This window comes from Gopherus evgoodei, chromosome 1 (genome assembly GCF_007399415.2).
Source record: "Gopherus evgoodei ecotype Sinaloan lineage chromosome 1, rGopEvg1_v1.p, whole genome shotgun sequence".
Classification (NCBI taxonomy): Eukaryota; Metazoa; Chordata; order Testudines; family Testudinidae; genus Gopherus; species Gopherus evgoodei.
In genome coordinates, this window is record NC_044322.1 from 324437270 (window position 1) to 324463263 (window position 25994).

Below are 25994 nucleotides of genomic sequence, written 5' to 3' on the forward strand. Positions count from 1 at the left end.
ATCTTTTGTAGTTAATAGACTTGTTTTTTGTTTTATCTAAACCATGGTGTCTTTGAGTGAAGTGCCTGGGAAAAAATCTCAGCTTGGTTAACACAGGCTTGTTGCATATCCTTCCCACATTGAGGGCAGAGTGAACTATTTATGAGCTTACACTGTAGAGATCTCTGTTCAGTGCCAGACAGTATAATTTTGGGTTTATACTCCAGTGGGGAGGGGGTGTGCCTAGGGAGCTAGGGAATTGGCTGATGTCTGCTATTTGCACTCAGGTAGCTCAGTTTGGGTGAGTGGCACCACCTGCTGTCGTGTTGGGTGTTAACAAGTCCAGGTGAGGCTGGTTGCATCTCCAACCAAGATGGTTGACTATAAAGCCAACCCAGCTGTGTGTCTTAGAGGGGCACAGTGGTTCCCATAGCTCCCAAGTTGCACCCTGGGGATGACAACCCTTCACATTACCCATGTGACAGAATCTAAATCCAGAGTAATCTTGAACTAGTTACCAAAACTAGTTAAACTAGTTCAGCATAGACTTGCTGTTCTAAGGTATTAGCCACTGAGCTCCAGGCTCATGACCCAGAAGATATGGCAGAAACAAGCAGACAGAGAAAGCCTGGGTAAATCTCTACCTCCTGGTGGATTTTCTATATGTTGCTTCCTTGGCTGTGGTCATCCTGGCCTCCTCTTACCCACAAGAGAGCTCTCTGGCTGCACTTACTAAACTGGTCTTCCCCATCAATAGAGAAAAAGGACTTTAATCATAGGAGGATTTTGAATTCTACCACGTTAATTCACTTTCTCAGAGAGAGACTCTCATCTGGAATCCTGCCCATGTTTTATTGTTGATAAGCATTTATCATAATTGCTTTAGTAGTGCTTGAGGCTATGGAAGCTTCCACTAGAGAGAAAGGTCTGCAGCAAAGAGGTACTACTACTAGTCATGAATTGCTTAGCAACAGCTAGGAGGCAGAATTACCTGCAAGGGAGCCAAGAGGAATAATTGTTCAGCTCTGGAGTGGGTATCTCCTTTGCAGAAAGTGAATGTACATATACAATACCAATCTTTTTATAAGAAGAGTATCATGATTGAAGTCACTCTCTTCCAAGGGTAAGGAATGGTGTCTCATAGACTATAAGGTCAGAAGGGACCATTATGATCATCTAGTCTGACCTCCTACACAATGGAGGCAACAGAATCTCACTCACCCACTCCTTTAACAAACGCCTAACCTATGTCTGAGTTATTGAAGTCCTCAAATTGTGGTTTGAAGACCTCAAGCTGCAGAGAATCCTTCAGCAATTGACCCGTGCCCCATGCTGCAGAGGAAGGTGAAAAACCTCCAGGGACTCTGCCAATCTGCCCTGGAGGAAAATTCCTTCCCGACCCCAAATATGGTGATCAGTTAAACCCTCAGCATGTGGGCAAGATTCACCAGCCAGAACTCAGGAAAGAATTCTCTGTAGTAACTCAGATCCCACCCCATCTAACATCCCATCACAGACCACTGGGTATACTTACCTGCTGATAATCAAAGATCAATTGCCAAATTATTTGCCAAAATTAGGCTATCCCATCATACCATCCCCTCCATAAACGTATCAAGCTTAGTCTTAAAGCCAGATATGTCTTTTGCCCCCACTACTCCCCTTGGAAGGCTGTTCCAGAACTTCACTCCTCTAATGGTTAGAAACCTTTGTCTAATTTCAAGTCTAAACTTCCTAGTGTCTGGTTTAGATCCATTTGTTCTTGTGTCCACATTAGTACTAAGCTTAAATAATTCCTCTTCCTCCTTAATATTTATCCCTCTGATATATTTATAAAGAGCAATCATATCCCCCCTCAACCTTCTTTTGGTTAGGCTCTTCGAGTCTGCTTTCATATGACAGGTTTTCCATTCCTCGGATCATCCTAGTAACCCTTCTCTGTACCTGTTCCAGTTTGAATTCATCCTTCTTAAACATGGGAGACCAGAACTGCACACAGTATTTCAAATGAGGTCTCACCAGTGCCTTGTATAACAGTATTAACACCTTCTTATCTTTGCTGGAAATACCTCGCCTGATGCATCCTAAAACCGCAGTAGCTTTTTTAACGGCCATATCACATTGGCGGCTCATATTCATCCTGTGATCAACCAATACTCCAAGGTCCTTTTCCTCCTCTGTTACTGCCAACTGATGTGTCCCCAATTTATAACAAAAATTCTTGTTATTAATCCCTAAATGCATGACCTTGCACTTTTCACTATTAAATTTCATCCTATTACTATTACTCCAGTTTACAAGGTCATCCAGATCTTCCTGTATGATATCCCGGTCCTTCTCTGTGTTAGCAATACCTCCCAGCTTTGTGTCATCTGCAAACTTTATTAGCACATTCCCACTTTTTGTGCCAAGGTCAGTAATAAAAAGATTAAATAAGATTGGTCCCAAAACCGATCCCTGAGGAACTCCACTAGTAACCTCCTTCCAGCCTGACAGTTCCCCTTTCAGTACGACCCATTGTAGTCTCCCCTTTAACCAGTTCCTTATCCACTTTTCAATTTTCATATTGATCCCCATCTTTTCCAATTTAACTAATAATTCCCCATGTGGAACCGTATCAAATGCCTTACTGAGGTAAATTAGATCCACTGCGTTTCCTTTGTCTAAAAAATCTGTTACTTCCTCAAAGAAGGAGATCAGGTTGGTTGTAAAACCATGTTGTATTTTGTCCCAATTACCATTGACCTCAGTGTCCTTAACTATTTTCTCCTTCAAAAATTTTTCCAAGACCTTACATACTACAGATGTCAAACTAACAGGCCTATAGTTACTCAGATCACATTTTTTCCCTTTCTTAAAAATAGGAACTATGTTAGCAATTCTCCAGTTGTATGGTACAACCCCTGAGTTTACTGATTTATTAAAAATTCTTGCTAATGGGCTTGCAATTTTATGTGCCAGTTCCTTTAATATTCTTGGATGAAGATTATCTGGGCCCTCCGATTTTGTCCCATTAAGCTGTTTGAGTTTGGCTTCTACCTTGAATGAGGTAATATCTACCTCTATATCCTCATTCCCATTTGTCATCCTACCATTATCCCAGAGCTCCTCATTAAAGACTGAGGCAAAGTATTTATTTAGATATTGGGCCATGCCTAGATTATCCTTAACCTCCATTCCATCCTCAGTGTTTAGCGGTCCCACTTCTTCTTTCTTTGTTTTCTTCTTATTTACATGGCTGTAGAACCTTTTACTATTGGTTTTAATTCCCTTTGCAAGGTCCAACTCTACATGGCTTTTGGCCTTTCTCACTTTATCCCTATATGTTCTGACCTCATTAAGGTAGATTTCCTTGCTAATCCCTCCCATCTTCCACTCTTTGTCGGCTTTCTGCTTTTTCTTAATCACTTCTCTAAGATGCTTGCTCATCCAGCTTGGTTTACAACTCCTGCCTATGATTTTTTTCCTCTTTCTTGGGATGCAGGCTTCTGATAGTTTCTGCAACTTTGACTTGAAGTAATTCCAGGCCGCCTCTGCCTTTAGATCCACAAGTTCTTCAGTCCAATCCACTTCCCTAACTAATTTCTTTAAATCTTTAAAGTTATCCCTTTTGAAATAAAAAACCCCAGTCCCAGATCTATTTTTGTTTATCCTTCCATCTAGTTTGAACTGAATTAGCTCATGATCACTGGAACCAAGGTTGTCCCCTATGTAAGCTCTACCCTGACATCTGGTGGTGAATTATGGGGAGTGTGGAAAGGAATTTCAGGTATTTGCATTGGCACACCCACCCCACCTAGCATAGACTACGGCAGCCTGGGATGGTTATTTTGACAGCTCTGGGATCCCCAATTTCTTTGTTATTGGGGCAGGAGGAATAAAGTGCTGTCACCCTGATTATGTGAATGAGGAATTATGAGACTGCTTTATGACAGAGATGTCTCACCATCAATTAAGTAGCACTTGCTAGACAAGGGACATGGGTACCAAAACCCAGTGAATAGAAAGAGGTTGGGGACTGGTGTGTACACTTGATAGTATGGGCCCCTTTTGAGGGCCTGGAACACCAACTGCACATCCTCCTTTTTCCACTGTTGAAGAGCAGAGCTAATTTTGAATCTATTAGGAGTCCATCTAGAGGCTTCTGAGCTGAATTCACATTGGGCCAATGGTGCATCAGCACCAGGACTCCTCTTCTACAAGCTGAAATCACTAAAAGAGCTAAGCTTACTGAGATGAGATCACTGAGTACTGTATTAACTAGTGGTGGAGCCTGAAGGTCTATCACCAAGCGACTGGCAGAACGGAGCAGTTTGCAGCACGTTGGAGTAGCCCATGGAACAGTGAGCGGAGTGGAACGGTTTGCGGGGACGGCTAGAGTGGCTCACGGGTCAGCTGGAGGAGTGGCACAGCTGGTGGAGTGGAGTCGGTCATGGTGAAGGCTGCAGCAGAACTCCATGGAGAGGTGGAGCAGTTGGCCCCTGGCCCACATAAGGTTCCCCTTAACACCCTGTGTACGCCCCACCCCCAATTTCCACCCAGGCTGCAGGGGAGAAAACTCTGCAGATAAACTTTTGAAATCTGGGGTGGCACTGACCAGAGACAGAGACTTTTGGGGTGATTGGACTTAAGACCCTAAGGGGGAAAGGACATTGCCAAACGTACTTGGAGGTGGGTTTTTTTTGGCTTATGGTTTGTGTTATAATCCTGTTTGTGGTGTTTCTCCAGTGTGATGCCGCATTGTTTCCCTCCTTTATTAAAAGGATTTTGCTACACTCAGACTCCATGCTTGTGAGTGGGGAAGTATTGCCTCCTAGAGGTGCCCGGGGGGATAGTATGTAATTATCCCAGGTCAATGGGTGGGGTCTCGAGCCAGTTTTGCATTGTGTTATCAAAATGGAACCCCTGGATACTGAACCCAGCCCTTGTTGCTGCTAACTCAGAGGGGCAGAAGGGTTACACCTACAACCATTTCTTCTATAAGATCCTCACTACTCACCAAAACCAAATCTAAAATGGCATCCCCTCTTGTTGGTTCTTCAACTACTTGGTGAAGAAATCCATTAGCCTTCACATCCAGAAAAATCTGAGCCCTATTACTACTAGCACTTGTCCTCCAGTCTATATCTGGGAAGTTAAAGTCTCCCATGATCACACAATTCCCATTAGTGTTTACTTCATTAAAAACACTAAAGAGGTCTCTATCCATATCCAAATCAGATCCCGGCAGTCTGTAGCACACCCCAAGCACTATCTCAGGGGAGGCTCTAGTAGCTTTCTTTTCCAATGTGATTTTTGCCCAGACAGATTCTGTCTTATCCATTCCATCACTTCTTATTTCTTTACAGTTAACCTCATCATTGATATACAGTGCTACTCCACCACCTTTGCCTTTATTTCTGTCTTTCCTAAACAGAACATAGCCTTCAATACCTGTACTCCAGTCATGATTACTATTCCATCATGTTTCTGTTATCGCTATAATATCAGGTTTCACTTCCTGCACCAGTAGCTCTAGTTCCTCCATTTTGTTATCTAAGCTCCTCGCATTAGTGTACAAACATCTTAATTTTTGCCATTTGGCTTCACTGACATTCTTTACCCGATTATGCACAGACATTCTACCACCAGTATCACCAATTAGACTGGTATCAACACTATCCTTCCTCCTTATGTCCATTCTCCTGCCCATGGCTGTATCCTCTCTTACTTTTTCTTCCCTCTCAATGTTAAATTCTGGCATGGAGATTACCTGGACATCTCTCAACCATCTCCCCCCAAATTCCTAGTTTAAAGATCTCTTAATCAATTGTGCCAGCCTCCATCCTAGAAGTCTATTTCCCTCCTTACTCAGGTGAAGTCCATCCGGAGAGAACAGTCCTCTGTCCATAAATGCTTCCCAGTGGCCGTACATCCCAAAGCCCTCCTTATAGCACCACTGCCTGAGCCATCTGTTGATTGCCATAATCTTGTCACACCTTTGTTGCTCTTCTCTAGGAACAGGCAGAATCCCACTGAAGATCACCTGAGCCTCTATTTCCTTAAGCGTCTTCCCCAGTCTGGCATAGTCTCCCTTGATACATTCCAGTGAGACTCTAGCTGTATCATTTGTTCCCACATGAAGAACAATCGGCGGATTCTTTCCTGCTCCCGTTAGGATCCTTTTCTGCCTTAGGTCCACATCTTGTATCTTAGCACCCGGCAGACAGCACACCCTTCTGTTCTCCGAGTCAGCTCTAGTTACAGGCCTGTCTATTCTTCTCAGTAAGGAGTCCCCAATCACGTAGACCTGCCTTTTCCTGGTGACAGTGTGATTCTCTGGTCTATCCCCTGTTCCCTCTGGCTGCAAATCCTCTCGATTTCTATTGTCCCTTGCAATCTTCTGCAACCCATCCTATATCCTCCTGGGGCTCATATTTGGTATTGTCTCCATTGACTCTTCTCCTCTTCCTATAGGACTAGCTGCTCTTCTCTTCTTCTTTGCCCTCTCACCTTCAGCAACCACCTGCTGTGCCCCTTCTTCATTTTCCAACTCTGCAAACCTGTTCCTGAGCTCTTTCTCCTCCACTGGCCTGTCTTTTCCTCTGCCTGGTTCTCTTAGTCACATGCTTCCACCGTCCACTTTCCTCACCCAGCAGTCTCCCCTCAGAATTCTTTGGTCCTGCTTCCATCTGCAAGTCTGAGCTCATCCCTTCAGACTCCTCATGTATTTGCTCCATCATCTGCTCAGACCCCCTTCTAAACTCTACCAGAGTTTCCACCTGCATCTCCAGTCTTCGGATCTTTTCTTCCTTCAGCTCTATCAGTCGGAACTTCATGCAGACAAAACTCTTTTCAGGTCCCCCCTCCAGGATCATGTACATGCCACAGCTTCCACATCCAGTCATCCTCATTGTGTCTTTCACTGCTGCCCCTGTATCGGTCATAGCCTTCCCACCTAAAACCTGTTAGTCCAGGAAACACAAACCAAAACAAACCCCCAACCGGCACCAGAACACCAGCAGAACACCACCCACTCCCTTCACTAGCTTGTCAGTTCCTCTGCCTAGATCTCTAAGTCTCCCCCGCAAAGTCCCACTGAAACTCCCCTGTTTACAGCTCTGTTTGCTGGCTCCTGTGCCGCTGCAGCTGTCTGTGCCACTGGCTGGCTGCCTTTATAGAACCCTTAAGCAGAGAAGCCCCGCCCCCAATCAGGGCTCAGCTTCTCTTCCAGCACACTGCTCCTACCAGCCTCCACACACATAAACTACAAAATACAATACACAAAATACAAAAACGTTCTCCTCCAACAGAACTCCCACTGAAACTCCCCTATTTACAGCTCTGTTTGTTGGCTCCTGTGCTTAGCCTCTGTTTGTCAGAAGGTGGAGAGGGATGGCAGGATTACCTGTTAGGTTCATTTCCTTTGGGACACCTGGCATTGGCCACTGTTGGCAGATAGGATACTGGGCTGGATGGACCTTTGGTTTGACCCAGCATGGCCATTCTTATGTTCTCATCAATGGAGAAGAAAAACTCGTGAAGGCAAATCTCTCATACCGAATAGTAATTAAAAATAGAAGCACTTCCCAATTCCTTTCCAACAAAACAATATCAAATGAACTGATTAATGAATAAATACTGCATGTGACTAGAACATTCACGGAAAAGTACCCTGAGATATTAGCTTATAAATAGGAGTGAATGCCAAAAACATTATGCTGGATATAGTGTAAAGAGTTTTATTTAAAGCAAGATGCTGGTGACATTCTTCAGAAGTAAAGAATAATGCAAAATTCCTTTTCACTTAAACAACACTTTTGTTATATATAATGATCAGCTTCTTGGTTGTCACTGGGGATTGAAACTGTAATCTATATGTAGAGAATAAACCTCTATAGCATGAAGTGAAGGAATAAATTTGACTTTAGCTGACAGTTGAGTACATTCATATCTTCATTGGACTAAGCACAGACAGAGAAGCATAACACATATTGAGCACGGGTTTACACATAGAATATGGATAGATGAATCTTCAGTAGGTGCTGTACTGGCTGCCTCCCATAGCCCTCTAGGGCAGCTGATAAAGCTTGAAAGTAATTGAATATCACTTGTGCTGTGCAAATAACTTGAAGTGTTTTTACATGGATTTGTGTTTAGAATGTAGAAGAGTTTAATAAGGCTCAATTTATGGAATGTAGAATAATTAAAAATGACTGCATTACTTTAATTATTGACTAAAGCCCCAGTTGGCAGAACTGAATCACTTTAAACATTCCTTTTAAATTACTCTCAATTCCTCTAACCAACCCCAATCTCTTCTTTCAAAATCTACCAAATGCATATCTGCAATTTGCGAGTGACTGCTTCCTTCCACTTCATAAAGGAAAGAACTGGGACAACTCGTAATTATTATTGTGGACCTTCTTTAAAATGAAGAATTTACTACTTATGAAAGAAGTTGACTGAAAGCCCTGGAGACTGAAGTCCACTCTTTATCCACAGGACATGGACAGCAGAGACAATGGCATGCAAGTGTCCTCAAATTTGATCCACAACTGTATCTTAACCTGGGACCTGAGCCCTGAAAGCCCAAGTCAGCTGACCTAGGTCAGCCAGGGATTTTTATGTAGATGTGCTCTAGGACACTGAGATCCTTTTCAAAGTACCTGCTTTTCAGTGTATTTTTAGTATAGCCTATATTCTTTGTTCCTAGATGTGTGACCTTGAATTTGGCTGTATTAAAGTTTGTTTGTTTTCAACCAGCTTGCCAAGAGGAACAGGTCACACTGAGGAAAATAACGTGTTCTCATCATTATTTATCTCTCTACTAATCTGTGTGTCATCTGCAAACAGTCCAGTGTCTGTATCTATTTGATTACTGTTCCTTCTCCTCAGACTAGCATCAAAAAGTGCAATCATTTCTGGCTAAACCTCACATATCTGGAACTAGATTTAGACCACCAACTCATTTCTCTGGACAACTAACATCCATCAGCTAATTAACAACTTCTGGCTAATAATGATCTGATCTAGGTTTGAACCTCTAGAGATGAAAGACTTGATAATCCAGTGCTTCATTAAGGCCCTTCTTATGCAAAAGACAATAATTAAATGGGAAAAAATCTAAATATTATGCTTTAAAAAATTACAAGTTATGAAGACCACTAAAAAGGTGGCAAATTCACAAATCTATTAAAAATACATGTCGGTAATTGAAAATACAGGCAATCCTTTCTGCTCAAAGTCTTGTACAGGACTGACTGCTTACTTGTGTAATCCTGAAAGTCATGTACAACATTCATTAGCGAGTATTGTTATATGCCAAAAATGTGACAGCTTTAGACACAGAAGTCTACTCACCCTTGAAGGTCTCATTGCAGTATAAATTACTGAAAACTGAATTCCTTGTTCTTGCAGACTCCTAGTCAGTCTTCCAATTATTATGTCTGTAAATACAAATGTGTAGAGTTTACCAAACTGTAAACTGAGAACGAAAAATCTATGATCATAATACAAGTAACAGCTTAGACAGGTATTTAAACTTACTAGTACAATTATTTAAAAGCATCTACATGACACCACAAGTTGCATGATAATTTACAATCACAGAACTGTAAGGTGGGAAGGGACCTTGAGAGGTCATCAAGTCCTGCCCCCCTGTGCCAAGGCAGGACTAAGTAAACCTAGACCACCCCTGACAGCTGTTTGGTGAACCTGTTCTTGAAAACCTCCAATGATTGGGATTCCACAACCTCCCTTGGAAACTTATTCCAGAGCTCAATTATCCTTATAGTTAGCAAGTTTTTCCTAATGTCTAACCTAAATCTCCCTTGCTGCAGTTTAAGCCCATTACTACTTGTCCTACCTTCAGTGGACATGGAGAACAATTGATCCCTGGCTTCTTTATAACAGCCCTTGACATATTTGAAGATTTCTCAGATCCCCACCCCTCTGTCTTTCTTCTCAATTCTAAAGATGCTCAGTTTTTTTCAACCTTTCCTCGCAGGTCAGGTTTTCTAAAATTGTTTCCATTTTTGTTTCTCTTCCTTGGATTCTCTCCAGTTTGTCCACATCTTTCCTAAAGTGTGGTGCCCAGAACTGGACACTCTACTCCAGCTGAGCTGGATTTACAAAAAGGGAGTAAGAGACATTCACTGCCCTAAGGAAGTTACAGTCCACATTAGACAAGACAACAATTTGGATAAAGGAGGGGTTCTAAAGTTGTGAAAAAAGTACAGTAGGAAGGATACCTGAGAGAGTGGGTTTAGGAAAGTGAAGGAAGAGATCATCCAGCAGATGAGAAAAGGATATCTAAAACTGCTAGTTAAATTACAAATTCTTCAGCTTTATTTTTAATTAGCTGGTAAACTGTATTTATAAGGGAAGAAAACTATACCATGTACCCCAGAATGTTCAGAGCATATGATTACTGGAAAGCAAACAAAGCTCAAAGGGTTAGTATAAGTAAGATATGTGCACAATATGTACTATACTGAGAATAATAATTCTACTTGCCTTTGTGAATTTTGGGTGTGATACTACTAACTCTGAAGTCAATGGAAACTTTGCTGTTGACTTCAATAGGAGCAGAAGCAAATCATTAATTAACCCTGCTGTTAACATTTCTGAGAAAAGAAAGTAAGTCAAGTCATGAAGATGGTGGCAAAACTATACGGCTATATATGGAGGAATCATTACAAACTACCAGGTTTTCCAAATTCAGTGGCTTGCCATAGTTTTGCAGTTGTGTTCAGTAAGGGAGTCCAAAGAATTTTCTTATGGAACATTCATCATTCATAAAATCATAGGCTGTAAATTGTCATTATCTATCTCAAGTTTGCCAACTGAAAATGCTAGGAAAAATCTCAAGAAACATTAGCTTTCTCAGTGTGATTGATGGAGAAGTCAGTCAGTGGGCTAATATTTCCTGTCTTGGTACCTTTACTGCTTCTTATCTACAAAGCAAACCCTTCCAAAGAATGAATATTTCACAACTCAGCCAAAACAGGCTTCTCATACGGATTCTAAGTGGACAAGCTACAGTTATTGAGTTTAATTTTCATTTATCAGTATTTGCTCTCATTTCATTACCCCTTTAACCTCTTCTATTTAGTGAAATTGTGCTTTCACACTTAGGCAGCTTTAAGTAACTGTTTTTCAGCAAGATTTTACCAGGTTTGCGCAACTAAGCCAATAACTATTTCAATCAAGAGGGGCAGTTATCTAAAGGTGCTTTTTTTCAATGATAATCAAAATTTATTTCCTATTAAAAAACCCACACATAGACTTTCCACAGCAACATAAACGACAGTTTACATTTTATATATTTGATCTAGGAGTTCTGAGAAATTACATCCTGCAGATATATATGCAGTAGGCACAGGCAACAGTTTCTCTTTAAAAAACTCAACAGCTTGAGTTACTATTTGCAGCAGGTATAATACTAGGTAAATGCATGTGTTTGCGTCTCATTTAAGATAATCAAAGACATTCTGAGATGATAATACATTATTTAGCATTTCACTGAAACAAGGAGACAAGCGTAGCTATAGCTACCAAAAATATCAATGACTTTTGGCTTTCAGAAAGGTCTAGAGACTATCTGTTTATTCAGAGGAGTTGTCATGTCAGGACGGTATGTTTGATAAAGACTACAACTCACCTGTTACCAAAAACCCACGACACACACACTATCCATTTCTTCTAAAGTATCTTTAAGAATGTTCCTTAGATTATAAACTCTTCAATGCAAGCACAGTGTCCAGCTCTCTGTCTATACAACACACAGCACAATGCAAGCCCTACTTACTATTTAAGAAATTTAACTTTTAAACATAATTATTTTAAACACAAAAAAGCTGGCAGCAATACAACTAGAATCCTGCAACCATATATTTAGTACCTAACTTTTATATATCTGTTATCTCAATTAAGAACCTCCGCCAAAACTGATAACAGAAAATAATTCCTCTGTTCCCTTCTGGAAGGTCCAGAACCTGCAGTCTCTACTGAGGCTCCCATTAATTTCAGTGAACACTTTATTTAAATAAGAACCGCAGGATCAGCACTGGGACTATCGTATGTTACTTCCTAATCTATCTTCATTTCCTCTTTTTTAACCATTGGGGTGGGGAGGAAGGAAGAGAAGAACTGAGGGAGAGGAAAGGGAATGGAAGGAGAGAAGTCAAAAGAAAGAGAAGGGTCAGAATAAAAAATAGCAAGAGAGGAGAATAGGAAAGCAAAGAAAAGAGAGAGGTGAAATAATGGAGAAAAGTAACAGGTAAGAAATAGGGCTTACGAGGAACAGACTGAGAATAAGAAGAAAAGGCGGAATAAACGAGGAAGCGATTAAGGGCCTGATCCCACATCATTAAAGTCTATGGGAGTATTGCCATTGACTTCAATGGGTGCAGGAATAGGCACTTAAGGGAGAAGAATCTAACTGACAGCTGATATAGAGGAAAGGTTCTACTGAGAAGGAAAGAATCTTAGCAAAAGGGAAAAGGTGGGGCAGGATCCCAAGTGAATGTCATATACTCTGCCTCAAACAAGAGAGAGAGAAAAAATACTGCAAGGAAACAGAAGGAACAAAAGACAAAGATAAAAATCAGGGGGAAAACACAGTATCTTGAAGACGTGAAAGAAGTATGGCCCATGAGAGAAAAAAATGATCTTTAAAAAATGAGAGACATAGTCAAAGGGATCTTTTCACAGTTATTACATATACACAGAGAGAAAAAGAAATCTTAACCAAAACCATAGGTCTGGATACTTGGAATTTTGAGGAAGTGTAGTGGGGCAGCTGCCCCACTCCATCAGAAAAAGGGCTGGAACAGGCCAAAGAGGCTGCACAGACCAGCAATCAATCAGCAAAGGCCTGTGGAGAGTCAATCAGGGCCAGGCTGGGCCTTATATAAAGACTGCCTAGCAAAGGCGAGGGCAGCCTCTCCCTGACTAACAAGGAAGAAGGGCTGGCTCCTGAGGTAAGGAGGTAGCATCTTGGACAGAGCAGTGCTGGGCAGGCTTGGGGAGCAGAGGAGAGCTCTGGCCCAGTTATCTGCCAGACTTTGGCCCCTGCTAAAAAGGGTTGAGAAGGTGCACGGGGCCAAAGGGGAAGTGGCCCAGGAAAGATAGGCAGATGAGAGGGGAGAGAAGGAGGGCAGAGGGAGGCTGCTGCTAGAAGGTCCCTGGGTTGGGACCCAGAGTAGTGGGTGGGCCTGGGTCCCCCCCCTTGCACTGCATCTGGCCATTGAGGAGTGTGGCCAAGATTGACTGCAACTTGCCCTGAGGTGAGAGGCTAGACTTTGGGGTTGTGGTTGGTCACTGAGACAGCTGCAAGCCAAAGGCTGTTGTTACCCTCCTCTGCTGCCCAGGAAGGGGATGAGAGTAGAATAGTGGGTGCTGCTGGAGGGCAGTGTCCTGAAGCAGACACCGCTGAGCAGGAAGCAAGGCAGTTCCCAAATCAGCAGAGCAGGCAATTGGTGAGACATAACACGCAGGAGCGCTCCACAGCTGACAAGAGCTAATTCCCACAGGAACCAGCAGGAGGTGCCAAAGGTGGTGAGTCTGGACCCTGTTACATGTGGTGGAGAATGCAGGCATAGATGATCACCCCTGATACAAGGGGCAGGGCAAGGAGTGTGGGACTATTGCCCGGATCTGAAATTGTGGAACTGAAGGTGGAGAAAATGGTGAAGGCTGTGTGGCCTGGCTCGCTGAGCAGCAAGGGGGACTGCTTCAGCTGCTGCAGGGGGAGGGCACATGGACCTCATTGGATGCCAAGCACCTGGGACAGAGGCCAGTGCCCGGGCCTAAAGACTGTTTTGCCTGTGGGTGACAGGGACACTACAGAAGGGAGTGCCCCTAACGGGTTGGGGCACAGAGACCCTACCTGGACAAGGAAGGAACTGAGGGAGCATTCCCTGTGAGGGTAGCAGGGGGGCCCCAAACATGTTGGGCCTGTAGGAAACTGGGGCACATGAAGAGGGAGTAGCCCTATGGGACTTGCAGGGCCCAAGCTAGCCCTGCAGGAAGGGCTATGCCAGAGGCAAACTGTGGGAGAGCTGTGGCCAACAGACACTGGAAATGCTTCCTTTGCCACAAAGAGGGCCAGTTAAATCGGCACTGCACCCAGAGAAGGAGGGGCAGGCTGCAGGATCGGCTGGGGTCTGAAGCTGCCCTGAAGGAGGGGGTGGTGAGAACCAGGGCCCTAGAAAGGGGATTGTCTGGGGTAGGGAGGCCCCAGATAAAAAGTGGAACCCACATGGGAGCTGAGCAGGGCCGGCTTTAGGCCGATTCGCCCAATTCCTGGGAATTGGGCCCCGCGCCTAAGAGGGCCCCATGGTTTAGGCGCCTTTTAAATTTTTTTACTTACCCTGGCTGCAGTCTGCTCCGGGGTCTTCCATAGCCCCGCTCCCCTGACCAAAGCCCCGGCGGGAGCAGGGCTGCCCCACAGCCCCGCGGCCCCAGCTGGAGCTCCGGCCGGAGCGTGACAAGCCCCGCGGCCCCAGCTGGAGCTCCGGCCGGAGCGTGACAAGCCCCATGGCCCCGGCTGGAGCTCTGGGCCCTTTAAATAGCCCCCAGAGCCCTGGGGTAGCAGGGGGCTCTGGGGGCTATTTAAAGGGCCAGGGCTCCAGCTGCCTCTGCCACCCGGGTCCTTTAAATAGCCGCCGGAGCCCCGCCCCCCCCATGCATTCCCCAGGGCTCCCACGGCTATTTAAAAGGTCCAAGGCGGGGTAGAAGCAGGGGAGCCCCAGGCCCTTTAAATAGCCCCCAGAGCCCTGGGATAGCAGGGGGCTCTGGGGGCTTTTTAAAGAGCTGGGGCTCCAGCTGCCTCTGCTGCACCCCCTGCCCTGCCTGCACCAGCCACGCCCCCTGCTGCCTGCAGCCAGCTCTGCACCCCCTGCCCACAGCCAGCCCCTACCAACCCCCCTGCCCTGTCTCCAACCAACCCCTGCCACACACCCCTGCCCGCACCAGCCCTGCACTGCCTACCCTGCCCTGTCTCCAGCCAACCCCTGCTGCACCCCCCTGCCTGAAGCCAGCCAGTCCCATACTCCTGTCTCCAGCCCTGCCAACCCCTGCTGCACCCCCCTGTGGCCCTGCCTGAAGCCAGCCTGCCCCACACTCCCCTGTCTCCAGCCAGCCCTGCACCCCTTGCCCTGCCTGCAGCCAGACCTTACCTCCAACCAGCCCCATGTCCACTGCTGCCCTGCAGTTCCCAGGCCAGTAACCTGCACACCTGCTTCAATGAGGGGGACAGGAAGCAGTGGGGACCCACACATGTGCACACCCCCAGGGAGTGGCGGGGACCCATATATGTGAAACGGCAGTCATTAATAACCAATCAACAGCATATATGATGCACTGTACATAATATACAATCTTATTATTTATATAGTTATGGAAAGTAAATAATACAAGGAAGAAATGGAAGGCTTTTTTTTACACTTTTTTCTTTTTAAGTCATCCCTGCCAGGGCCCCGCCGAAAGTGTTCGAATTGGGCCCCGCACTTCCTAAAGCCGGCCCTGGAGCTGAGCAGGCTACAGTAGGCACCCAAACCCTTGAGGAAGGGAGCTGGCTGCTCCAGATAGTGGAGAGCCTGTGGCAGGAGAGACATCTTGCAGGCCCAGCTAAGAGGGAAGCTGGGGAGGTAAGACCACATGGGGGGGCAGTCTCTAAGGGGGAGAGTGTGTACTGGGGCAGTTGTTCCACTCCTGGAGAACAGGGATTAAAAGCAGCCAAGCTAGGATGACTGGGGAAGCAGTCACAGCTGGGTCCATGCCTAATCAGGGCCCAGCTGGCCCTGATAAGAGGGCTGGGGGTCAGAAGCTAGAGGACTCTCACTCTAGACCTGGAGTGGGAAGGGCTAGCTGCCTGGGAGCAAAGTACCTGGAGCAGTGCTAGAGAAGGGCAAAGGGAGCTGGGGAGCTCCAGCCTGGGAAACTCCCAGGCAGCAGGCCTTGTTAAAGGCCAAAGCTGGTACAGGGGTTGCAGAGGTGCAGCCTGGACTTAGGCAGAGGCAGCTGGTCTGACTCCCTTGCCAATGATGAGTGGCCTTTACAGACTTCAGTCTGCCCCAGTGAGTGGGGGCTAGATGATGACTGGCAGTAGCCATTGAGGCAAGGTAGGTTTAGAGGGCTGGGGGTTCCCCTGGGAAGGGAGACCCAGAGTGTGGGCTTACCGCTGGGGCAGAAACCCAAGATAAAGGGCACCACGGTCTGTGAGGGACACGGGGCCAGCGGCAGGCGAGACATCAGCCTGCAGAGGGTGCTCCATATGCTGGAGAGCTAATTCCCAAGATGACCATGAGGCGCCATGCCCGTGAGTCATCACCTCGCTACAGGAAATTTAGACTCTGAACCCACAGCTGATCTAATTTCTATAAGACGCTGACCACCACCTACATCATCTTATCACTTCAAGTCAAACTTTGAGGTGTTTGAAATCCAGATCTGGCTTATCTTATCTTACACAAAACATGGTATCTCTAGTACATAAAACTGCATGAGAGTCTTCTGGAATTTTGTTGTGCCATATTTTAAAACTATGTACAGGGGGGAGGAAACAGGGGTATGAGTGCCAGGGGAGGGATGACCCCCAAGTGGGGAAACAAAACTCCTCCAAAGCCAGGATGGGAAGGGGGGAAGATCCAGCTACTTGGGAGGAGAGGAGGAGAGCCATCTCCCCTGGTCCTGGGGGCCACAGTGGGGAAAACCAGGTCCTCTGCCTGCCCAGACAGAGAGACCTCCTCCAGCCACAGGGTGCACAGAAAGTGCCCCTCCAAAAGTGGCCACATTTTTATTCCTGTGCATGCCCCTGTGAGGAAAGTAAAGAATTTACTGTGACATGCATACAAGTCTTTTTGAGTTGCTGTTCACTGTTACAGGTCTGCAGTATTTCTCCTGATTTTACGTTGGCGTTGTCAGAAACAATACACAACATTTATTTATGGCATTCTTTTCATGTTACAGGGATGTGATAAATGGCATTTGTTGTTACTGGTCCAAACATCAAATAGTAGCTATCAGTTGTCAGTAAATAAATACAAATAATTAACGACCCTGCAAGGAATTGTGACTTCAAGAGGTCTCTTGATAGCAGTAACATTTGGTAAATGGATTGTGTTGTGCTGCCAATAATAAACAGATTTGCTCAAATATGAAATGCATGATTTAGAAAGTTGTAATGGGAACCCTTTATATAATGCAGTTATTGGAAGAGAACAGTGAGATTCCTATATGATTTTGTCCCATCAATTCCATAGACCTTCAGCAGGATTTTTTTCTTTTTAAATCAGCAGTTCAGTAACTTTTCATTTTTTTTTAAGTTTAAATTCACTGTCACTGATATTTTCAGGAGTTATTGGGCAGTGCTTTAGTATCACCGTGGTTGGCAAAAGATCACAAGCACTGAACGTGAATTGTGGAGCCAGTACACATTTCTACTTTTATATAGCTGATGGCACAATTGAAATGCAGGCCAGGGCCTAGCTTTTGCTGCTCAGGTGTGCAAAGGAAGCAGAAACAGGCCATTTCTTCGCTGGAGCAGTGAGTCTCCTGTACACATAGAGTGGGTATAGCTAATTTCTATATCATCCCACCACCTCTGCAGTTCCAGAATAGGAGAGATCTGAGGGTTGTGGCCAGAAAGTGCTACACTCTGGCAGTCCCTATCTGGTGGAATGTCCCTTGGGGTCTGCTACCAGCTGGTAGAGTTTAGAAAAGCTCTCAGCCTCTAGTTCTCCAGTGTTTTGTGCTTTTTTTGGCTAGTGATGCTACCATAGTGTCTCAATGATTCAGAGACAGAGAGCTAATAATTTCTATTTAAAAATCAAATTCACTTTGTCCTATGCAAAAATAAAGCACCCTTAACTTCAGAACTAAGGTGTTCTTCCTGATTTCCAAAAGCTGCCTCTGATTTTAGATCTGCAGTTTTTGGGACACATATAATTGCAGGCACATTGTATAGCCACTTAGCCACCTCCAGTAATGACTTGATTGTGTGTGCAATCACTGGTGCCAATGAGATTGCCCCCCACAATTATTTGCAAGCTTCATAATAGGAGTTCTAATTTGGAGCCCAAGTTAAAACCCTGTGAAAACTAGTGCTGTCTAGTAATTGTTTTACAGCTAGCTTACATACCCGAGGGAAAAGAAAAGCTTTTTAATACAAAATGTATGCACTGATGCCCCCTTAAAAAGCATTGTGTGGTACCAATAAAGCCAACAAAAAATTAAACTTAAAATCAAGCACTTTTTGAAGGGCCCCATTATCATTTTACAGAGGCAAGAGAAGCATTTCCCAATCTTTTCAATCACATATACCAATTTAGTAGCCTAAGACCTCAATCTTGTCCTCCTGAGCTGACACCTCCTATTTAGTTGTGTGCACTGTAATGTACAGACATATGAGTGGATGGGCTAAAATTTACAGAAGTAAATAGGAGGCACGGTGAGCAGCTTATCACTGAACCAGGGATGGAATTCACAGTATCAATCACAAAAAGACCAGTCATATTTAGGGCCTGATCCAGTAAAGTCAACTGGGAGACTTCCATGTATTCCAGTGGACTTTGGATCAGGCTGTCAGTACCTAAATGTTATGGTGAGTGGCTATAGACAAGTAATATAGGGGCTGATAGATTAAAAGAATCCTAAAGAATTAGTAACAGTATCATACCAGTTGTTGGGAATCACTAGAAGGTATAGCATAAACCCCCAGGAAAATAGGATCAAATCATGAAGCACTGGATACAGCAGCCACATTGCTTACCATTTGCAGCGAAAGCCTTTGCAGTAGAAATATCATTTAATCTATACAAAAAAGGAAAGATAATTAAAATATTGCATAGACCAGAAAAATATTCTCAAGAAACTTCTGGAGTTTTGGCATGCCCTTCCTATGCTGGTCTGCAAAGCTACTACTCTCTTCTTATTCAATCCTTCATTGAAGTCCATTTCTTTTTTCTGCAAAGCCCATAAGAAGCTAGTTAACTAAGAGATGTATTTATTTTACTCCTGAAAAACTCAAACTTTGCTCCACCATGCTGTTGAATTCCCCAGAACAAGAAACCATGTTACTGGTATTAAACTGGTTCTTCCCTCCCCAGACTCCCTCTCATTAAGTTTTGTCCCCTCTCATTATGTCATGTTGTCTGATATTAGCTTAGAAGCTCCTTAGGAGAGGACTCTTGCCTGTACCTGTATTGTGACATGCTATATATCATTATGCTATCTTAGGGTCCAGTTATGTCTTTGATAGAGAAAGAGTTATACTGGAGCTAGGGAGGAGCTCCACTGTCCAAGTGATGGTGCATATATGGAGGTGCTGAGGAATGAACTGAGCAGAGTGACTTGCTACACCTATGCAAATGGTGTAGCCAGACCGTCTCTCCCTAATGCTCTTATGTTGGTGCTTGATGGTTTGTGTTGGATATATACCTATCTTATGGAGCTGGAAGGGACCCTGAAAGGTCATTGAGTCCAGCCCCCTGCCTTCACTCACAGGACCAAGTACTGATTTTGCCCCAGATCTCTAAGTGGCCCTGTCAAGGATTGGAACTCACAACCCTGGGTTTAGCCAGCCAGCCAATGCTCCAACCACTAAGCTATCCCTCCCCCCTGCAAGCAGGATAGGTTCTATCTTTACTGTGCACACACATGCTTCTTCTAGGGTTCCTAATGGTGCTGGCAGTGCTCCTCAGCACAGCAAACCAACTTATAGCTGCTTCCTGTGCAGGTCCACTGGGGCAAGAAGAGACTACCCAGCATCTGCTTCCCCCTTTTGCATGGGACAGGCATAAATTGGCCTTCAGGGCACAGCAATAAGCAAAACTCAACACTGTAAATAGGAAGTTAAAATTTTAAAAGTTGCTTCCTGGTGATCTCAACATCTTGCAGTGTGGTTTGCAAATGTTTAGCATCAACTTCAAAGTAAACTAGTTGCTTGATTGTACTGAATTCTGAGAGTTATAAATGTGAAAGCAAGTGTTTAAAGGCTTGAGGGTGTTACAGGGTAGATTTCAATGAGCACAGATGCAAAATAAATTTCAATGAAACTTTAGATTTTTCACATGTGCAATTTACTTTTATGTTTAAAAGCATTTCCAAGTGCTCTTGCCTCTCATGACATCAGTGACAGAAATGTTTACAGTAATTTATCACTGCTGTCACTTGGAAGAGAATGGAAATGCTGGTTAGAAACATGTCAAGTGGTGGTGAAATTGACAGCAGAACAAGTTATTATCAGATAATCAAAGTCCTGTCAAACTCAATAATTTGTATGACTATATTGAGATAAAGCACCTAACAGGAATGTTGACAGCACCTGATAGGACTGCCTATAAACTTCATAGCTTTTTGTTGAAACAGAAACACAGAAATATACAGATTGCCATTCCAGCTCAGGAGAATGGTCCATATAGTTCAGTATCCTATGTCCAACAGTGCTATACCAGACACTCCAGAGAGAGGTGTAAAAACCCCACAATCAACAATCATGCAATAATATGCCTATGAAGGAACTTTCTCCCTAACCCCATCAGAGAGAAGATGGCTTAGTCCCAGAAGAATGAAGGATTTGATAATGTCCTTTAAAATTGTATAATTTATTTTAATATTTATAATTTCATTAACCTGTCTAATGTGACTAAGACTGATCTCAATATTGATATAAACATCCAATCCTTTTTATAATCCTGCTAGGTTCTTAAACTCTGGAATACTTTATGGCAGTGAATTCCACAGGTTAATTACATGTTGCTTAAAATGATTCCCTTTATCAGTTATAAATGTGTTGCCATTTAATTCCATTAGTTGCTCCATGTTTCTAGTATAATGACACAGGTAAAATTTGACTGACCTTCTCTACACCATTCAAATACTGTCCTTCGTAAATGGACAATGAAATAATACAGTGTGTGTATTTAGGACAAAATATTTGATAACTTTCTTAATCCTGTAACCCTATTGTTTTAGGACAGATTTTTAAAGGTTTTTAAGTGGTGCTGTGCTCAGCATTACAACACCTAACTGATTTAGGATCCGAAATCCAATTTTCAAAAGGGATTTAGGAACTCAGTCACTTTACTGTCAATGTGATTCAGGCTCCTAAGTGTGTAAATTTCTTTTGAAAATAAGATTTAGGATCCCAAATCAGTTAAGTGTTGCAACACTGAGCACAGCAATGCCTCAATAGCTTTTACAAATCTGGGCCTTAGTGACTTATATACATGGTTAATACACATGGAATTTTCAAGAAGGCTTGAAAATATACAGAAATGTCCATTCCAATCTTTATTGCAACAAACTCCATACCTGTTGATTGGCTGTAGCCTTATCACAAATATGTTGGGCTTGGATGTGTCTACTTCCAGCTTAGATACTTCAAACTCATCTATGTCTGTTAGCTTCCAATCCATTGATTCTTGAAGATAATCCAAAAGGTAACTGGTAGCCTGACAATCAACAGCCGATAAAACTAAAGAGGATGACGAAGACTCAAGGAGTTCCTGTAATAAGTATGTGGAGAATTTAGTCATCTGCTTCATAGTTAAGACACTGGTGGATTGCTATAATCTTGATTATGATATTCAAATCTGCACACAAATCCAACAATGCAATTTTAAAAAATGACAAGTAATGAGCACTGGTAGAGATGGTTGAAATTTTTTTGAAATTATTAAAGCTTTGCAAAGCTTACATTTTTTCTACTTTTTCAGCAGTTTATAAAGTTATTGAAATGTCTGAAAATTCCAAATTTGATTAAATTTTTTTGCAAAATTTGTTTGAATATTTTCACAAAGATAATCCTGCATTTTTCAACCAGTAATGTATTAACATTTTTGCCAACAGGTTTTATTTCTCTTTAAATTGATAGCATGTTTTATTTAGCACATACTCCATATGAAGCCTTGTAAGCATGATAGTGAAAGCATGACAGCTCCTGGTCTGCATTCCCCAGAACATATACAATGCTAGTTTCCTCACACTTCTACACCAATGTGTCTCAATGTGACACAGTAATTCCGTCTACATAGCTACTACGCCATGAGGAAGTGCATTCATACTGCCAGTCTAATACATAAAGGGCATCAAACAGCTGTCAGAAAGGAAATGAATGCCCTTGTAATTGAAACTAATCAATACAGGTAAGCACAAGTTAGAACAGTACAATTCAGTACCAGATAGCCACACTACCATGTCTACACAGTTTGCATCTTAAATACCCATTCTTGATAAGTGCTATGAGTGACTAATTCGTAACAAATAATTTAACAAATCTTGCCTATTTTGGGGTCACAGAATCTCATGTTGTTGCTATTTAAATTTTTATAAGTATTTTCATGAATTTCAATTACTTCATGGCTTGCTACTCAAAACCTGAATCACAAAACTCCGACTGAGTTGGCTCAGCTGGGATTGATCAAACGGTATAATATCTGTTATTTGATCAGGTGAGCAAGACTTTTATTCAGGTGTCTGAGCCAAACTCTGATGGAAAGTGAATTTAAAAACAAAAAACAAAAAAACCCTCTTTCTGCATGAATGAATAAATAATGCTAATGTTCTGAAGATGCTGATTCTGTGTCACTGCAAACCTACACTGTCACAGGCTCCTGAATTGAGACTCTGACAGGTGCTAAGGCCAGTTGGGCCTGTTGCCTTAATACAGTTGGGAACTAGGCGGGCTGCCATGCAGAAATCCAGTTCCAGAATGGCTGAACCATGTGGTTCTTCCAGAGAAGTGTGACAGTAGCAAGGCTGATCCACAAAGGGTGCACGTGAGAGACTAATGGAGTCTAAAACAGGTTGCACTGTGACTATGACACCTAGTTCACAGTATCCTCTCTTTTGCATTTCTTAATTTAGGGATAATTGCTACTATATCTAGTGTTCTGATGTTAAACTTGTTATAGACTCTCTCTTAACTAATGCTAGTGTCATGGTGTTGCTAAAGCTTTTCTCCTCCTACTCATTCTTTCTGTCCTTTAACACTTTCCTGAACCTTTTCTGTTTTTCTGATTGCTCAGATGTTTTGCTGTTGCTTATGTTTCCTGATGGTATTGATTTTTAAAGGAGGGAACGACAAGCTAAGGTTAGACATTTTCACAGTTTCTCTAGCTGCAAAACAAAGATACTTTGGTTGCATTGTCTAATTAGCCAGGATGGTAGAAAAATAACTACAGGAATGAAAACAGGGCCAGGCTGTCTTGGTTCACAGGCCTCTGAGAAGGGTTCTCAGCTTCTTCTACAGGAAAATGATGTCATAGCCTGCCTTGCTTGTTTTGGTTAATGAACCTGAAGATAGTTAACATGTTGCATGAGAAAATCATGATGATATATTTAATGCCAATAGTTTTGTTACTTTAATTCAGGGAAGTCTATGGCCTGTATTATGTTGGAAGCCAGACTAGATGATCACAAAAGAGTCCCATGACACCTTATAGTCTAACAGATGTTTTGGAGCATAAGCTTTCATGGGTGAATATGAAAGCTTATGCTCCAATACGTCTGTTAGTCTATAAGGTGCCATAGGATTCTTTTTTGCTTTTTACAGATCCAGACTAACATGGCTACCCCTCTGATAGACGATCACAGTGATCCCTTCCGGCCTTACAGTCTCTGAACCCCTTGCTCCCAGCAGCAGGAATTGTTCCAACAATAGTATTAAGCAGTATTTAAATTTTTTGTTAAAGAAAAATTTCAGTGATATGTGTCTTGATTTATAAAAATTATGAAGATGGATATTCAAAAACCTATATGAGTATTTGCACACTTGTCATTAAGGAACCCACATGATGCTTTAACTGTCTAGTATATATTCAGACTAGTGTACATCTTTAGCTTGTCAGAATCCTGCACACTTTAAATGGGATTGAGACTGCATAGAGCTACCCAAAAGGGCCTGATTTTGCATTCCAATGAAGGATCAGGCACCAAGGGGCAAATCCAGTTCTGAGTAATCAAGCTGGACATTGGGAAGATCTGCAGGGGAAAGGGAGAGAAGTCTTCTCCCTAAGCACACAGAGTGACAGTGGAACCCCTTTATAGAAGCTGGAGTGTAAAATCTTTGTAAAAGGAAATTCTGATGGCTATGTCAAATTATCATCTGAATGAACTTCATTGCCATTTTACAAGTCACATCTTTTTTAGATTAAACATTAGAGGAACTTTTTAAATTGATTTCATTTGTTTCTAGAAAGATTATTAATTGCTCTCATTTGTTCTTAGATACAGATACTTTTCTGTCAATTTTGTAACAAAACATATTTTGGGGAAAAGATTCTTATGTTCCCAGACTTTTCCAGGCCAAAAACAAGCCAGAAGTAGGCAGGTTTCTTTATATAGATGAGAGATCCTTGCAGTCTTTAATCCGCAAAAATGTCATTTAAAATATCAAAGTTGTGAGTTTATTTTCTATCACACTGATCAATTAGTGTCACGTATTCAAAACAAAGCAAAGCAAACAGAGTTGGAAGAACCATCTGTTTCTACTCAGGTAACAGTCTTTTGAAAATCAGTGACAATCAAATGGAAAATGTGTGTTGTCACTGTTTTTGAAGCTTTCAGCTTATATAATGTATTTTATATTTTTAGATTAATAAAATATACTTTACCACAAGTTTCAGGAGGCATACATGAAATTATGCATTATAGTTCTAGGGAAAATTGATGCAATATACTTTAGCAGGTAATAGTTATTTCAACTACTGAAAGTATTTGTGAAGAAGTAGTTTTGCATTCCATTGCAGTTTCTCAGCTAATGTTGTGATGGTTGTTATTGTATATCTCATTTATTAAATTTGTTCCTGCCCTTTCATTACAGGTTAACTGCAAATTGTTCTTTTAAAATTGGGAGCATTGCTTGTTTTTTATTTATGTACTTATTTTGCTTCTTTATGATGTATAAAGAGGGCCTGATTTTATTTGTTTTTATTTTCTAGTTTTTAAAAAGACCCTTATAACTATCAGCAATGCCAAGTTTGGTCATCACTACTTTTGCTTGAAAATCACTTAATAGTAGGAAGCAGTGTTTTAGAGCATGTTTACCATATGTCCTCACACCATAGCTGAAGGGGAAGGTTGGAATCTTTTAACAACAACAACCTTTATCTAAAAGATTAGGTAGTCACTGAAGTTAAATAAATGTAAACAAAAACAAAGTTTTAAAGATTCTAAGGCCTTCTCTATCTCAGGTGATTGTATCAATTTAACTAAATTGGTTTAGAAACGGAATTTGGTTAAACTGGGGTAATCCTCTTGTGTAGAGACTCTTAAATTGGTTTAAGACTGTCTTGTATCAATGTAGTTGAAGTCAGTACAAGGGTATCAAGTATCAGAGGGGTAGCCGTGTTAGTCTGGATCTGTAAAAGCAGCAAAGAATCCTGTGGCACCTTATAGACTAACAGACGTTTTGGAGCATGAGCTTTCGTGGGTGAATACCCACTTCTTCAGATGCATGTGGTGGAAATATCCAGGGGCAGGTATATATATGCTAGCAAGCAAGCTAGAGATAACGAGGTCAGTTCAATCAGGGAGGATGAGGCCCTGTTCTAGTACTTGAGGTGTGAAAACCAAAAGAGGAGAAACTGGTTCTGTAGTTGGCAAGCCATTCACAGTCTTTGTTCAGCTCAGGATTGAACAAAGACTGTGAATGCCAGTTATGCCAAAGCTAATACTTGGGAAAACAGTTTGTGGAATGTAATTTGCTTGACAGAAATTCTCCCAGAATGCTAATCTTTGTATTTTATTATTCAATAAAAAAATTATTTGAACCGTTAGGACAAATGGTGTACTTGTAACATCTTTTTCTGTATTAACTGGAAATGGAAGCCTCTAATTGCACACATACTCATTGATCCCCAAAGCTCAAAACAGCTGTTAATGTAGCTGAACAAATCTAATAACTGCAAATGTCTCTGAGGCTTATAACCCCATAACTCTCTTTTCAAGTTACATTTTTTCCTTGTATTACACATGCTGCTACATGCACGCATTCATACTAAATGAGATCTCTGGTTTTAGTCTGT

At 42.5% G+C, this 25994-nt stretch overlaps 1 protein-coding gene across 3 annotated transcripts in view; it reads right to left on the minus strand.

The window, feature by feature from the left end:
- Nucleotides 1-25994, minus strand: part of LOC115644565 (V-type proton ATPase subunit S1-like) — a 93244-nt gene that overhangs the window by 40860 nt on the left and 26390 nt on the right. For all 3 annotated transcript variants that reach the window (XM_030549141.1, XM_030549139.1, XM_030549140.1), the window contains 3 exons: nucleotides 21280-21473; nucleotides 18737-18777; nucleotides 9322-9407 (listed from right to left, as the gene is read on the minus strand). In XM_030549141.1, the coding sequence (XP_030405001.1) occupies nucleotides 9322-9407; nucleotides 18737-18777; nucleotides 21280-21473 (321 nt within the window). The remainder of the gene's footprint in view (nucleotides 1-9321; nucleotides 9408-18736; nucleotides 18778-21279; nucleotides 21474-25994) is intronic.